The 15,725-nt window shown below is 38.0% G+C and overlaps 2 protein-coding genes across 3 annotated transcripts; one reads left to right on the top strand and one right to left on the bottom strand.

Annotated features, from left to right (window-relative positions):
* The first annotated feature begins 459 nt into the window (after positions 1-459).
* On the top strand, positions 460-2,998 carry LOC104961374 (heat shock cognate 71 kDa protein-like). Its single transcript, XM_010789661.1, has 3 exons — positions 460-593; positions 2,438-2,642; positions 2,739-2,998. Exons 2-3 carry the CDS (start codon positions 2,438-2,440, stop codon positions 2,981-2,983), a joined length of 450 nt encoding a protein of 149 aa, XP_010787963.1. The 5' UTR covers positions 460-593; the 3' UTR covers positions 2,984-2,998.
* Positions 2,999-4,869: 1,871 nt separating this feature from the next.
* LOC104961373 (sialoadhesin) lies at positions 4,870-11,451 on the bottom strand. Of its 2 annotated transcripts, none has more exons than XM_010789659.1 (9): positions 11,373-11,451; positions 10,793-11,155; positions 9,682-9,972; positions 6,719-6,970; positions 6,079-6,339; positions 5,897-5,987; positions 5,408-5,506; positions 5,246-5,318; positions 4,870-5,170 (listed from the first exon to the last, which is right to left on the bottom strand). In XM_010789659.1, the coding sequence occupies exons 1-9, from the start codon at positions 11,419-11,421 to the stop codon at positions 5,135-5,137; spliced, it is 1,515 nt and encodes a 504-aa protein (XP_010787961.1). In that variant the 5' UTR covers positions 11,422-11,451; the 3' UTR covers positions 4,870-5,134. The 2 variants fall into 2 exon arrangements, with proteins under 2 accessions (XP_010787961.1, XP_010787962.1); XM_010789660.1 differs by having other exon boundaries at positions 4,885-5,170; positions 5,408-5,503.
* Between the last annotated feature and the right edge of the window lie 4,274 nt (positions 11,452-15,725).

Raw genomic sequence — 15,725 nt, 5'->3', positions numbered from 1 at the left:
GATGCACAGGTAATAAATCTTGGATAAAAAAGTAGGATGGAGAATTTTAAATATAGGAAGCAAAAGCTGATTTGATGCCTTTTATGATCAAACATCTGCTTAAATGGATTGACTGCATGATATTGTTAGACTAACCAAAGTTAAAAAGTATTTTGAAAATGTAACATTGTGTAGTCTTCCATGTCCCAGCCGTGTTTCCATTAGAGCATGTTAACAGTATTACCCATGTTCAGGAACTACTTTTTGCTAAAAATCGGATGCCAAATCAAAGCCCAATCTTACATTTTGAATGTCACCTTCTCTCTATTTTCCATAACTAGCAGTTGGCTACAGAGGGGACAACAGCACGCTTTATTTAAATTAAATTTAGTCAATAAGCAGACACATGGGCCTATATGCTTTCCTTGGTGGTCACCTGACACCCTGATGGGCTCTTGCTTTATATACACTGGAAAGCAGAGACACTCGTCCTCTTATTCGCCTGCCACGAGAGGGAAAGGAGCCGGTGCTGGAGAGGAGTGTTCTGTGCTGGTCAAAAACTAAGCGCCGCTCTAACTTAGTAAACTGTCAAGTTTTGAACGTCCGACAACAAGGTAACCCCTTCTATATAAAGCATTGTACTCAGCCTGGCATCATAGTCTGTTTTGCTTGCTGCTTAAAAGCCTTAGTGCGAAATCTAAGAAGTAATCCCCAATCAGAGTGAGGCCTGCAGGGTTTTTGTCAGACAATAGCATGGCAAGCTGCAGTAGAAATCCTACGAAAAAACACAGTTCAGTGACTGTGTGACCAGTTAAAACAAATCCCTTGTGGAAGCATTGGGGCATAGTAAACTATGTAATTCAACTAGTAGTTTAACTGCATTTTGCATTGGCCTGCTGTTAGTTCATCTGAATTCATATTTGCACGGTAATATACATTTTCTGCCATTATTTGTAGTATTTAACTACTTAAAACTGCAAACAATGTTCAGCCTTAAAAGGAAATATTTAATACTGTAACCCGAAACCTATGATCCTCTTCTCACAAGTTAAAGGATATGTACTTTATCAAGTGGTGTAGGAAGGTTATTTATCACATGTTTAATTTTATCCTTTTTATTTTACAAGTAGCTTGAACTACTTTGTCTTATAGTTAACCAAAATATTGGTATTTTCCCTAGGTTGGGTGCTGTCAAGGTAGCTTCCCCAACACTGCCCTTTCAATTATTGTGAACATTCTTTTCTATGACATAACATATAATTCAAGTCTATTCAATCAATTCAATGTGATTATATCTCTTCAGGATTGCCTCAACCAGAGGAAACTGAATAGCATACCGTTACAGAAACAGCCTCCATATGTATATCACTGACTCACAGGCCGTTGTGTTGTTCCAACATATCTTTGTGGAACTGTACTGGCAAGTTCCACGTGTGGGCTTGGGTAAGGCTGTGAAGCAATAGCGCTGTGTCAGCGTGCTGCTCTGTGTTACGCAAGTGGATAACAAGTGATAATTCAATATTCGCTTCCAGTGTAAGCACTTCTTGGACATTATAGAGCTTCTACTTTGACCTATTTAGCAAACATAGCATACAATGAAAATAATCACAAAAAAGGTTTAACTTTAATCAAGGCAGTTTTTGCTCTTTAATTAGTTAGAATGTTTGTGTTAAATATGTGTTATGTGGTTTATTTGCTGTACTAAGGGTAATTTTCTGCCTCTGGTGGTTGTAACACAGCTCAACCCCAAGAAGTGTGAACAAACAGGAAGCTTTTCTTTTGCTCTTCATTAGGCAAATATGTTGTTACTGCGCCTCAAGACTGTACTTCTCTGATTGTATTATGTTGTATATATAATTTGTTAAGGAAACCTGGCAAATCTTGTATATTAGGCACTGATTAATGACCTGTTCACGAGTGACCTTTCATTCATTGCCATGCACTGATGCCAATTATAGTTACTGTAAGCTATTTGGAGCCAGCTGTCGGAATATATATATATATATCACACTGATCACTATCCCAGGATCAGTACATCACATTTCACCAGCCTAACTGTGGCTCAGGGAGGAGTGGAGAGGGAAGGGGTTTGGAGAGGGAATTAAAGGGTAGTGTTACATGGTCCAGTCATTGGGTCTCCAGTGTCAGAAGATGGTTTAGGCCACTACGTACAAAATGGGTGCCACATCCCCGCTAGCTTAGCCTCACGTGGCCTGCATCTGGACTTATGTAACAGGGACAGAAACACATTTGCACACACCTAGAGTAGTTACATGTGCGTGTACATAGTGTGTTTAAAATACTACAAAGAAATATCTTGATTTACCAAACAATATCAACCATAATTAGTTAATGAAATATAAACCTGTATTCAGTGAATTAATGCCATACAATTTAACTTACCATAAAGGAAAAAGATCTACAACACATTTATTGTATCTATTTTCTTTTAATGAAGATGTCTAAAGGACCAGCAGTTGGCATTGATCTGGGCACCACATATTCCTGTGTGGGCATCTTCCAGCATGGCAAAGTGGAGATCATTGCTAATGACCAAGGAAACAGGACCACACCCAGCTATGTGGCCTTCACAGACACTGAGAGACTGATTGGAGATGCCGCGAAGAACCAGGTGGCCATGAACCCAACCAACACTGTATTTGGTAAGGACAGCAACACCAACAAAGCAATAGCTTCAGAATCAGTGATGCTCAATGAATATGACTTACAGAGATGTATTTCACTTTAATGTCCTTTAGATGCTAAGCGCCTGATCGGTCGTAAGTTTGACGATCCTGTAGTGCAGTCAGATATGAAGTACTGGCCCTTCAAGGTTGTGAATGACGCAACCAAGCCCAAGATGGAGGTTGAATACAAGGGGGAGATCAAGAGCTTCTTCCCCGAGGAGGTTTCCTCGATGGTTCTCACCAAGATGAAGGAGATTTCTGAGGCTTATCTCGGCAAGGTAAATGACAATAAGTGTATTACCCTCTTCTCAAATTGACCGATTCTCCAGTGTATGGAGATAAAAGGTGACATTCTTCAACCGTCAGGAAACATTTTTAATAATAGCATTTGTTCCCATAACCTCAGAATCAAAGCAATTCCCTCTGAATCACAAGACATTGTGAGAAAAAGTATTTTTAAGTGTCTTAAACCACAGACAGAATTGTAAAAAGTACACTAGTTTAACCAGTTAAACCCCACTGCCCCGCGTGCAGGGGCAAAACGCAACATCTTGCAAGAAACAGCGTCTGAGGGCTTCTTAATATTCAACAAACTATGAATGTGTCAAGCCCACTTAACGGGAAGAAACTCAGCTATCAGACAATATTAACCGTTTTTAGCTAAACGAAACAAAAGGGTAATAACAAAGGTTCTGAATTAGCGATAAACGCTCTAAAGTGAGGCTCCACTACACTAAAAAATAAAAAGACAAGGCACAATGTAATGCCTGTTAATAGCTTGCCACAGGCATAGCTCAGTTGAAATAAAGCACAGCTATTGTGCAATACATTTGTATTGCATTTATATTTTTTATTTGTAAAAATGTCAGTTAACACTAGAACCGCCAACGGGTACATTTTACCCGCAGCTGTTTTTTGATTGTATGTAACTTTTTTTCAATAACATATTGAAGTCTCCCAGTCCGTGACTTTTCCTGAAAGTGTGTTATATAGCACACTCTGTTGTTAACAATTGTTAATAGGAAGTCAGATTGAAAAAATCGCCAAAAAAACTGCCGTTTATACCCATATCCGCCACTGGGTGTGAGCCCGAGTACTCCCGGTCTTCGGTGTGGAGTTGTTTGGGGAGTTAGCGATATACATATTATAGATAGAGAGAGAGAGATAGATAGATAAATAGATAGATATAGAGAGAGAGAGAGAGAGAGAGAGAGAGAGAGAGAGAGAGAGAGAGAGATAGATATATATATTGATAGATAGTGTAACATCTTGGAGAATACAAGATCTTGGATGACTGAGCTCACGTTGAGGATGTAATGCATGTGTGTAGGTTACGTGCCAGTTGAATAAAGATGGACTCTCGGAATGAGAGAAGTAGTCCACGTCGTCTGTTTATGTAGACAATTATATGTCCATAGAACAGAACATTACAGATGGATCGATAGATAGTTATAGATAGAGAGAGAGATAGAGAGATTTGTACCTAAAAAAAACACAAGTCTAACACCAAGCGTTTAAATAAGCACTCGTAGCAATATTTTATAACTACGTCATATGAAAAGCTGAGAGTCCACAGAATCTATTGGTATAAGTTTCATCCCTGTGCGATCAAAATTCACTGTTCTGTATGATAAATAAAGAACATTGTACCTTGCAAATCAATAGCGGGTAAATGTTACTCGTTGGCGGTTTTAGGTATACAGCGACCTCTGGCGGTTATAGTGTTAACAAAATACTTCACATTCATCTAGTTTGTGACAGTGGTTGTAGCATTTTTGAGACTNATTTAAGAAAGCCTGCCATGTAAATGGATCAGTATTTAAACACATGCAGCACTGCGCACATGACCATAAAGCCTTTGAATCTTTTAACACAATCTGTTAGGCTGCATGTGTTTAAATACTGATCCATTTACATGGCAGGCTTTCTTAAATGTATTAAGTCAGTTTGTGTGGCAGTACAATTATTCTGTTCCAGATGTGACTATTAAACTGATTTGTAAGTGCCTATATGTTCAGTGCATCTGTGTAGAAGTGCAACATTTTAGCTGTTCTCCACAGTATGTGCTTTTCAACCGGAGGTCTGCAATTTAAAACGTTGAGATTCTCTCTGCTAAAGCAGTCATGCCTTCCTAAATGTAGATTCATATAAAATGCTACTTTTGCAGAATGTATTATCAAACATATTTGCAAGTGAAAAATTACAATAGTTTATTGGTTAATTTTTACAACACGTTTTATTGAAAATCTTACGAGCAGTCAGGGGGAAGCTATTTTTTAGATATGAACATACAGTATATATACTATATATAAAAAAACAGGCATATGTGAATTACAGGAGACAAAAATAGAACACATATTTCAATACAAAAAAGTTAGGATATCAATACTTTTGATTTAACTTGTTGATCCACATCAGTTGGACATCAGAGAGAGACTGCAGCTGCTCCTCCACTTAATCCAACGCTGTTACATATTTGCATATATTGCGTCATCCAAGTCGTCCTATATGGGAAAAAGATTAGCGCTCTCTTCTCTCATGCATTGAAATAATGAATGAGTGAATTTTCTTTTACATACCTCCATGTTGCCATATACATGGTCATTGTCATAAGCGTTAGAGCAATTAACATCATCATAGCACCTCTCTTTTCTGAAGACAGAATGCAGAAAACACATTTACCACATAAACTCCCACAAGGCCACTTTATGTAACTTTTCGTTTTTACTGGGGTGAATGACCTTTTTGTTGCAGCATACACAGGGTGCGCCGCCGCCACATCATCGTCTGCCTTCACAGAGCTAAGATGAAGTTCTCTTGCATCCTCAGACTTCCCCCTGCTGGCAGAAACCAGGTTTTAATTTATCTTCTCACACTTTTAACAACCACTAAAACCCATGTCAACTGCTAAATGTATCCTAGGTTATCATGCCCTACACACATTCACAAACTGACCTTCATCTACCTGAGAGGATGTGGTTTGATTATGACATATTGTATAATGACAACATTTAGGACACATTCACATCGTGTACTGATAAACACCTCAACATGCCCCAAATATATATATTGCTTTCTGGTGTCTGTTGACTGCTGTATTCAGAATTTCAATGTACCCGTATTTTTAAATGTGTTAGAGCACCCTGATGAATGCTATTAAGCTGTTAAATCCACACTATCTACAGAATAATTGTTGTACGTGAAAGGAATCTTTTTCTGCATCAACTTACAATTTTTTAACAACTTTCACCGATACAAAAATCATCACCAGAATCCCACCTGCTACCGAGGCGATGATGATATATAGATTCAGCATCTTACCTGTCCAAACAGAAACCATGTGTTGTCATTTTTCTCTTTCACAGTGTATGATTTACAGTCTTTATGAGTATGTCATGCACTTCTTCCTTACTGTTCACAGGTAGAGAGAGTGTGAGGTTGGCATTGCCCATTGTGTTGTTTGCCAGACAGCAGACAGCCACAGAAGATCCTAACTCTGCGTGCAGAGTCCCGATGGTAACAGAGCCATGTTTCTCCACCTTGGTGCTTGGCAGGACTCTGTCAGGAAGCACAAAGTAGAGCATGCTGGGAGGCTTGGAATCCGAAATGCACACACACTTTACCATATCTCCCTCCGAGGTGCAGGAAGAGGCCTTCGCAATCTCAGGAGCATCTGTAAGCACAATACGTTTAGTTATGAGCCAAACCTTTATCAGAATCAGAATCAGAAACAGGTTTATTACCAGACGTAGGTTTACACTTAAGAGGAATTTGACTAGGTGTCGTGGGGCATACATAAAAGTAAAACAACAATTAAAACACAGATAGAGAACTAGAAAAAAGATTACAAATAATACAATATAATCAAATATAAATATAACAGTATTTAAATTGCAATGGAATGGAATATAAAAGAATAAAATATGGAATACAAATAAAAATCGGCCGTAATAAGAAAACAAAACAGATATTGTTGTACATTGTGTGCATTAATCCATCATCAGCATACCACTTTGTTTAAATAAAAAGTATATCCTTTATTATTTACTTACACAACACATTGAGCTGCACAGGGTTGGATTTGCCACTTCCTATTGTATTGATGGCAGTACAGTACAGGGCTCCTGTGTGTCTGGAGACTTTAAGCAGCGTGTAGTCATGTCCTTGATGCAGCTGGGCCCCCGTTTCATTATGCCACTGATAACTGGTGGCAGGAGGGTAGGCATCACTGGAGCATCTCAGCTGCACAGCTTCTCCCTCCTTTACTTCAGACTTGTGCTCAACCTTTACGTTCACCGGAGCGTCTGCATGAAAACATACGAATAAGTCTTTATGATGCCATGGCAGAAAATTCATGAAGCAAAGAATTGGAGGATTACAAAATATAGAAGAGATGGATGCACAAGAGCAGGGGTACTCAAACTTTTTTGTTAAAGGTCCACTTGTGAATGTTATACAAGGTCAATGGTCCGGATCAATGCCAGTAAAGTCTCCCCCCCCCGGAGCGGAGCAACGAAACTGAAATTAAGAAGCAGTTTTGGCGCGCAATGCCTGGGCCCCCCCCCCGGGGGTTTCCCGACATGTCATTGCAGTAAATTAAAGGGTGTTTCATGTTGTCGTTGCTGTGGACCTTCTTAATCTTTTTTAATGTTTTTTATTTTTATTTTATTTAAATTTTGAAATTGTAACGTTTATTCTGGTTTGTTTTGTGTTTGTATCTTTTATTTTAAATTTATTTATTTATTTTATGTTTTGTGAGCTGAGCTGTGTGATTTTATATTTTATGTATCTCTCTGTACAGCACTTGGTCTGGAGGTTTTAAGCTATATTAATAAAGTTGGATTGGATTGGATTAATCTACTTTATTTGGGGGCCCCCTTCTGGTCCAAGCACTTGCCTGTCGCTAAACCCGCGCCCCTGTATACACACACACATTCAATACATGCATACAGTATGATGGTTTGAACTAGTGGGAGAAATGGCACTGTTTGTCTGTAGCCAATGCCTTGAACCTCGGCAAAAATGGCATTAGAAGCATTAGAAAGTCAAGGTAAACTTGCGGTTAACTTGCTGTCTGCAATGTGTGTCACGCTCGCGCACACAAGTAAATATATATGCACGTTCATTCTCACAACGGGTCAGACACAAGAAAATGTACATTAAAGGGGACTTATCATGCAAAGACAGATTTGCTGCCGATCTGATGTCAAATCGGCAGCGGACCCACAGAAAATTGCTATCAGAAACAATGCCTGACGTGTTTTGGACGTAATCTCGTCTTTGTTTACATTAGTAAGCTTCGCTAACACTCAGAGCTAACCTGTATTGTTGAGCACATGTGTTTAAAAAGCAGGAAATAAAAAAAGGAACTCACCATGTGATAAACCCGAAAGAGAAAAAGCATTTGAGATCCATACTGTTTCAGAAATAATCTTTGACGTGTTTTAAACAGGATGGCGTTTTATCACAGCAGAATTTAACTTTATCTCCGGTAGAATTCTGATCAGGCATTAGCTCCGCCTCCTCTTTTCTTTTTTTTCAAGCTAAGGACCCAAAATCCGTGTTTCTCTAACAGTGCTGCAAAAGAGGGGTTTGAGCAGTATGAGGGATGGCTACAATGGGTGATCTGTTTGGTATTTTGAAAAAAATACTTCACAGACATGTTTTGTATAGGCATGGCCCTACAATATATGTTTCCAATATAGCATAATAGGTCCACTTTAATTTACATCAGAATCAGAAATTCTTTTTTTTAATAATTTTCTTTTTTTACAATGGGACACAGGGCTCGGTCCGGATTGATTTGCATTTCGGTCCGGATCCGGACCTTGGTCCGGAGTTTGAGAAGCCCTGCACTAGAGGAAGAATTATAATTAATCCTGAAGGAAACATGAATCTCAGCAAATTTGACCGTTGTTGAGACATTTGATACAAAACTACAAATGTCAACCTCATGGTGGCACTAGAGGAAAAGTCACAGGATCACCAAAGTCAGTATGCTCTGCTCTGGGGACAATGTATGCCTATACAAAATGACATGGCAATCCATCCAATATTTGTTAAGATAATTTTGTCTTTGAAAAAAATCATATTAAAGATGGACAGAATTTGCTCTCCTTCGTGTAGCCAGCACATCATCCCAAATAAAAAATGGTATTTGACAGCACAATGCTCTTTTTCCACGGCAGATGAATACATGATGACTGATACTCCTCTGACAGTGACTAAACCTGCTTTTCAAAGCTTTAAAGTTGTATTTGAATATATGTATGCTGGTAAAACAGCTTCTACACTGGGTAAGAAAAACATGAATCATCTCATTACAATTTCTTTCCACTTTTTGTCCTTGGTTGTCTCTGTTCTCTTCATGGGTGCTTCCCATTAATTTTATTACAGTTTTCATATTAATGCAAATGCTTTGTAACATGTTTGGTACTGTAAAATAAATGGAATACCTGGTTTATCAAAGCATTGCTGTATAAGATTAGGTCTCACTTATGAACTAAGTTTAAAGTGTTAACATCTTGTGTTAGAGCTAGTATTTTTGTTTTGATAAGAAAGGCCACCTAATCGTGATGTCTGTAGTCAACCAGAGTACAAAAGACTACAATTCCCACGGCGCCTCCTCTAAAGTGACAGTGATGGGCAACCTGTTAGAAAGACGCCTTCGAGGCACGGTTTTTAACCGTTCAATTACCCTTTAAGTTTTCATGTTATATAAGCCTTAACAAGAAAGAAAGCAAGAAAGAATACCTAAGTTGTTTGTTATATTTATTTGTTTTGACTATTGTAAAAGCCTATTTTCTTTGTTACATGTTTGTTATTTTATTTTGAGCAAACCCATTGCATAATATCATCCAAACCATCGGAGGCCAAGCAACTCATCAACTGTAAGTAACACAAAGATAAAGGAAAGAAAACGAGTAAAACATGTCTGTTTAACGCGTCTAGTGGCTTGATAGTAAAATAAGGAAGGGAGCCACGACACCTTGATTGTAGACACGGCCCTACTCACGTTTCACTTTGAGGGTCCTGGATGTTTTGTGGTGCTGCCCCCCCTTGTATGTGACCGTGCACTGTACAGGCTTGTTGTGGTCAGCGCTGGTCGTTTGAAATGTCAGAGTAGATGTGGCTGACCACTGGCCATCTTCAAGCTGCTGGGGTTGGACATGTTCCTCCCCAGAGTGACTCCAGGTGAAGACGGGAGGAGAGGTGGGGCAGGAGTGAGACACAGAGCAGGATCCAGACACACTGTGCCCCTCTGTCACCTCCTCTTTCATAGAGAACCCGATGGTATCAAGTTCACCTGTACCAAGGAGAAAGTTATTGATAATGGCAATGGCAAAGATCATAAGGTACAGTATTTCTGGTAAGGTAAAGCTCTTTGTCTGCGGGGCTGTTCAAAACTGTGTTATTCTTTTATGTGTATTGCCTCACTTGCTTTGAATTAAGGGATTTGGAATCACTTTAGATAGCAAAAATACAAAATAATCTTAAAATTCCCAAATCACTCAACACATGAAAAGAGGACTGTGGGGTAAAGGATAGTAGATGGATATTTACTCTTTTATTAAGAACGTGCCAGTTGTTCTTACATGGGTTGTTATGATCTATGCCATGTCTTGCCCTCATTCAGATTTGGTCAAATATAACAATGCTAGAGTAGAGTTAGGGTAAGGTTAAGAAAAAACATTTCCCTCTAATAACACAAACATCTCTAAATTGGTGGCATTTGCCCTAATTCCATACATCTGTCAGTCCAGACAAAAACAGTTTCAATATGTTTCGATTGCTATTTACACAAATAAGGAAGTTGGAATCAGAGAGTTTTGAAGAATAGAAACCTAAAATGACCTCTGTTATCTATTGGTTGCGGCCTCTGTTGAGGTACCAATTACACATTTAGCTTTCAAAGACAATTTAAATAAAGTTTAGAAATGTGCTGGTCTTTTGGCACTAATGCAAAATGACTTCTTTAAAGTATGTCAATAACATAGAGAATGTAACAAAATGGCAAATTATCCTGTCTCCATTTGCGCTGATTGCAGTAAAACAGACTACTGGAAACATGCAGTAATTAATTTTGCTGTCATAGAAGTCTGGTGAAAGTTGTTAATAATACTTACTTATCATTGTGATAGAGACTGCGTTGTCTTTGTAAGAAAACTTTTCATAGTCAGTCATTTCGATCCTGAAATGAAAAGGCCCTTGGTCACTTTGTTGAAGTGGATCGATCTTCAGAGTGCAGATTTTCTGTCTGACGTCTCCCAGCAGCTCTGTCCGATTCCGATACTGTTGGATTATTTTGGACTTCTCTGGGTGATAGATGACCTGATGTGATGCCTCAGACCACATCCCAATGAATTCAGTGACCTTCTTGCCTGGATCTGGATATGAAAACGAGCAGGGGATCACCACACAGGATCCGGGTAGACCTTTGATTGAGGACGGCATCTTAATTGTCCAAGATGAGGCTTCAGTTTGAGTAACTGTAGTAAAATGCAGAAGATAATGTGAGGAATTGAAACAAAGAGAAGTTAGAGGCGAGAAGGACCTGTTATATAAATTACAAATATACCTGACTAATACATTATTGGAAAAAACAAAAAAGATAACAAAATAACAAAAAGACAAAAAGCTGACTGATTGCACTTCTGAGCAGTGCAGTATAAATACTGGATATACATTGTAGAAAATGTACAGTACCTTTTAAGCAAAGGCCCACAAAAAAGAGGGTCCATGTGAAAGAGGCCATCTCGTCCTCCCTGAGACCGACCTGCAAATGAAGTGACAAATATTTTTCAAGTGCTACTGTTATTTCCCTGGGTAGGAGATGACTTCCCTAGTTTCCATTCCACTTCTTTTTTTTTTCATCACATATACATGGTTTCTGTTCAGTCAGATGTATATTGCGGTTGTTTACAAATCATCATTTTTTTGTGGTCTGGACAAAGCCATTCAAGTGTATATCTATATCATTTTTAAATTGGTACATATAACTTTCTATGTGTGCTTATCACTGTGGTGCCTTCAAAAGCTCAACCCTTGGCTTTATCACAACATTTGCCAACCAGCTGGTCTCACTTCCTTTTTAGGGTTTTTGATATATTTTAGTAATCATAACTTCTCCAATTTTATTGTTGTGAGACATATTTCCCACTGTGTGAAACGTTGAGTCCTTGAAGTCACTGGCACCTATCAACAACTCTGTTACTATAGTACTATAAATATTAATGATATTGAATACCTCAGTCATATTTCCTTTAAACTTTTTTTCTAAGTATCGCGATCCCATAAAGCATTTAGTGTGCCAATGGGCCATTTGTCTTTAAAATAACTTTATTATGCACGCCACATTTGCCTAACAGTGGGGGGTGTCACTTTTTTAAATCATGGGTTTATGACAACATTTTTGGTTTTATTTTCTAATATATTATTATTCATTATTTGCAAAGGCTTTGTCTGCAAAACACAAAAAGCAGCAATAGAAAGCAGTGGTTAAACCTCATGGAAGAGCACAGTGTGCAATGACCACTTTTTAGCACTAAAAACTAATCAAGAGGCTTGGATAGTATCAGCTGGAAGGTTTAATGTATTTTTCACATGTTATAAATGGTTTGCTACTGTACAAAGGCATGACTTTAAAAAATACCTTGACAACAACGTGCTTGGATACTATACAATTATATAAAATCCATGTTATACAGAGAGGAAACATTGTCCTGAATAGAAAGTGCAGATTAAAAGCAATGACAAGTAAGTTACTTAAAAAGCCATAGAACAGGAAAATTGCACTATACCTTGCATTTGTGTTTCACAGATGCAGAGACAGGATTTCCTTTGCATGGTTTAGCAGCCACAACTTGATGAAGTGTGTCACGTGTGCAATTTGCTCACATTGTTATTATCTAAAACAATAAAACTCAACAGTTATTTGTAACTCAATCAGTTAGACTAGATGACAACCTTTGCAAAAAAAAAAAAAAGGAAACGTTTTTCCATTTGACAAAAATGAGACCTCATGGAAATAAGCGATGCTTTATTTCCTGTTCACAGATTCACACCACAGGGTGGAAATGTGGCCACTGAAATACCTCTCATGTTGCAGTACAGTGGTCGTTTGTGAGCTCTTCAAACATCACAGTTGAATGACCAGAAATACTTGCTGAGTTGGAGATTAAAATTGTCCACAGTAAATTCAGTCTTTCATGGACCTTGATCTCCAACAAAAGCCAGGTTATGCATTTCTCCCCTTATTGAATGAACGTTGTTGTTCTCTTGGAGAGCGAGGTCAACATAACGGATGCTGCGAGAGAGGTGGACTTTCTTCACAGATAAACTCTGCTTTCCTTTTATTCTCCATCTGTCCTCATCGCACTGTGTCAAGAAGCCGTTCAGCTTCAATGTGTCCTCTTTCTGGCAGGACAGTTTCCTGGGAGTGGAAGTGATGAAGCCGGTCGACCCTGAGTTACCCATGGCAAGATGAGCTCGATTTGGAATATCTGTGAATCCAAAAACAGAAAATGCACCAAAATTAAATGTTATATTCAACCAGAAATACAATGCAGAACTCTAGATTCTACACACATATATTTTCACCTGGTAACTGAGAGGATTATCCTGCTCGCCTCTAGTTTGTATGCTGTTCCAAAACTGAATGAGAGGTTGCCAGGTCTCTCCACTTTTAAGTCAGTCCTGCGGGGCAGACTGAAGGCCTTACAACATCTAAGGAGCCATTATTGTATTTCACAGGATGAGATTAAGCACAGTAACAATACAAGCTAATCACTGCTGATGAATGGATCTTGTGATAATTTAGTTTGAATCATTCAGTCAATCAATTGCTCGCAACTTCCTTCCAAAGAATGTTTACATTTCATCATGTTGAATGCCAGCTCAGATTTCATCACGAGTATCTAAGATGGAATTCTCTTTTTTTACGTTTCATCTCTTTACTGTTGGTGTACTTAATATAAAGTATACTCTAAGTATGAGAAATATGAGATGAAGTATACTTTTTGTGTGTTGATGAGTCTGTTTACATTATATCCAGGCCATTTCTTGTTTTTGAACTAAGAGCTCTGGCTGTCTTTTCATAGTAGTGTATATTTGTAATTCACTCGTTGTATTATTTTGTGTTTAAATTAAGAGGCAATGTCGTTGCTGAGGGAAAGTCCTTCTGCTGTTCATATGATACCAATAAGTGACTGTCATGGAAAATGTAATCAGGATTTTCTCTCTGAATACACAACTTCAAGACATAAACAACGGCACAGATATGTTTTGCTGATCTTGAGCTATCTTGTTGTAAGGCAGAACCATAGAATTTGTTTTACTTTCCATCACATGTGGCGCCTAATACAGTTTGTTCCCTTTTTTTGTTTTAACCCCACTGTGAAATGTCTCAGGCTACTCTTAAACATTCCCCACCATCTGTCGACACAACTGAATGAGAACTGATAGTGCCAATTGTGTATTAAAAATAAATCCATGGCAGTTTAGTTATTACAATACTCTCCAAAAACAGGTTTCTCTGAAAGTCCGGTGTAGCAGCTACATATACAGGAAGTGGAACAATTTTTTTAAAGATATATTTAAAACACCCAAATGTAAAGAAAGAAGAAGCTTTTTACATATATTCCTGTGGAACAATCGACAGACACACATAAACAAAACAGACATACAAATAAGCATTTATGTACAAAAGAGGTGTATAACTTGCGCAATGTACCATTGATTGGGAAATACAAGGTCACATGACATTGAAGTTGTTGAAAAACGTTAAAGACTAAAAATAACCATTAGAATATTCAAACAGAAAAGGCCCTATAATCAAACAAAAAAGGTATTTATCGAGATAGGTAATGATAGTACAGGAGCAAATACCCCAAATTATTTGAGGTAGCCATAGAACTAAGCAAAAATTTGTTTTTTTCATGAACTTAATATGTCTAGTTTTGTAATGAATGGTCAAATACAAATATTTTAGTGGCAAATCATTTATGGTTCATGTTTGGATTATTCCCATAAAAGAGTGAATGTGTAGGCATCTTCAAAGGACACAGTGTCTTCTTATTACATATATCTCTGGAAATAATAATCAGAATGTCACCAAATGTGGACTAGATGTTCATAGACAGGTTTTGCATACAATAAGGAAGAGTTAATTAATACCTGTGTCCATTTTTGTAATATATACACATGAAAACACATAAATCATAGGTGGGAATGGCAAGAAATAAAAAATCCAGGAGGTATGTATATTGTTTTCTGTCATTATTAAAGTAAAGAACAACAGAACAATGTTATAATGTTTTCACATGATTGAATTTAACATTTTGAAAGAATACATTTGGAAAACATTTAAGATGGATCATCATAATACATACTTTACAAATATGAGACATGTTGTGTCTCGTCAAATGTGTTAGTTATGTTTATGTATTTTGTCTGTCATTTCCTGTTTCATACTTACCTCTTGTCTTTTATTTCAGGCCCTGTTTCTTCCTCCCCTTGTGTGTTTTTCCCACCATCATCAGTGTCTGCCCCTCCCCTGATTGTTTCCACCTGTTCCCACTCACCTCGTGTTTAAATAGTCCTGTCTCTCCCCTGTCCTGTGTCAGTTCGTCTTGTTTGTTTCTCTGAATGGTCGTGCTAAGCCTCAGCTCAGAAAAGGATCGCTTTCACTCATGTCAGGTTTTGTTTTGTTTGTTAATTTTGTAGGCTTACGTTTTTCTTAAGTTCTCTTTTTGTTATGTCTAGTTTTTTCCTCCTTTTGAGCGCCTTTTGTTATTTCCAACCTGTTAAGAGGGATTACCTGACCTGTGAAATCAAAATTACTTTTTTTTACATCCAAGACTTTGTCTCTGGGTCGTGCATTTGGGTTCATCAGTTTGTGTCGAGATCCTTACAAGACACACAGGAGTTCTCCTTATATGTACATGCTTCATGTAGTCTGTTGTTTTCAGTCATATGAAAATGACATATTTTGTTTAAACTAAGCGACACGCCCAAAGCATTAGCGCTTCTTGCTCAGCTCTAACCAACTGGTAGCAGGGT

Source organism: Notothenia coriiceps, unplaced genomic scaffold (genome assembly GCF_000735185.1).
Source record: "Notothenia coriiceps isolate Sejong01 unplaced genomic scaffold, NC01 NC01_scaffold00033176, whole genome shotgun sequence".
Taxonomy (NCBI): domain Eukaryota; kingdom Metazoa; phylum Chordata; class Actinopteri; order Perciformes; family Nototheniidae; genus Notothenia; species Notothenia coriiceps.
This window is presented reverse-complemented; position numbering and strand designations above follow the sequence as displayed.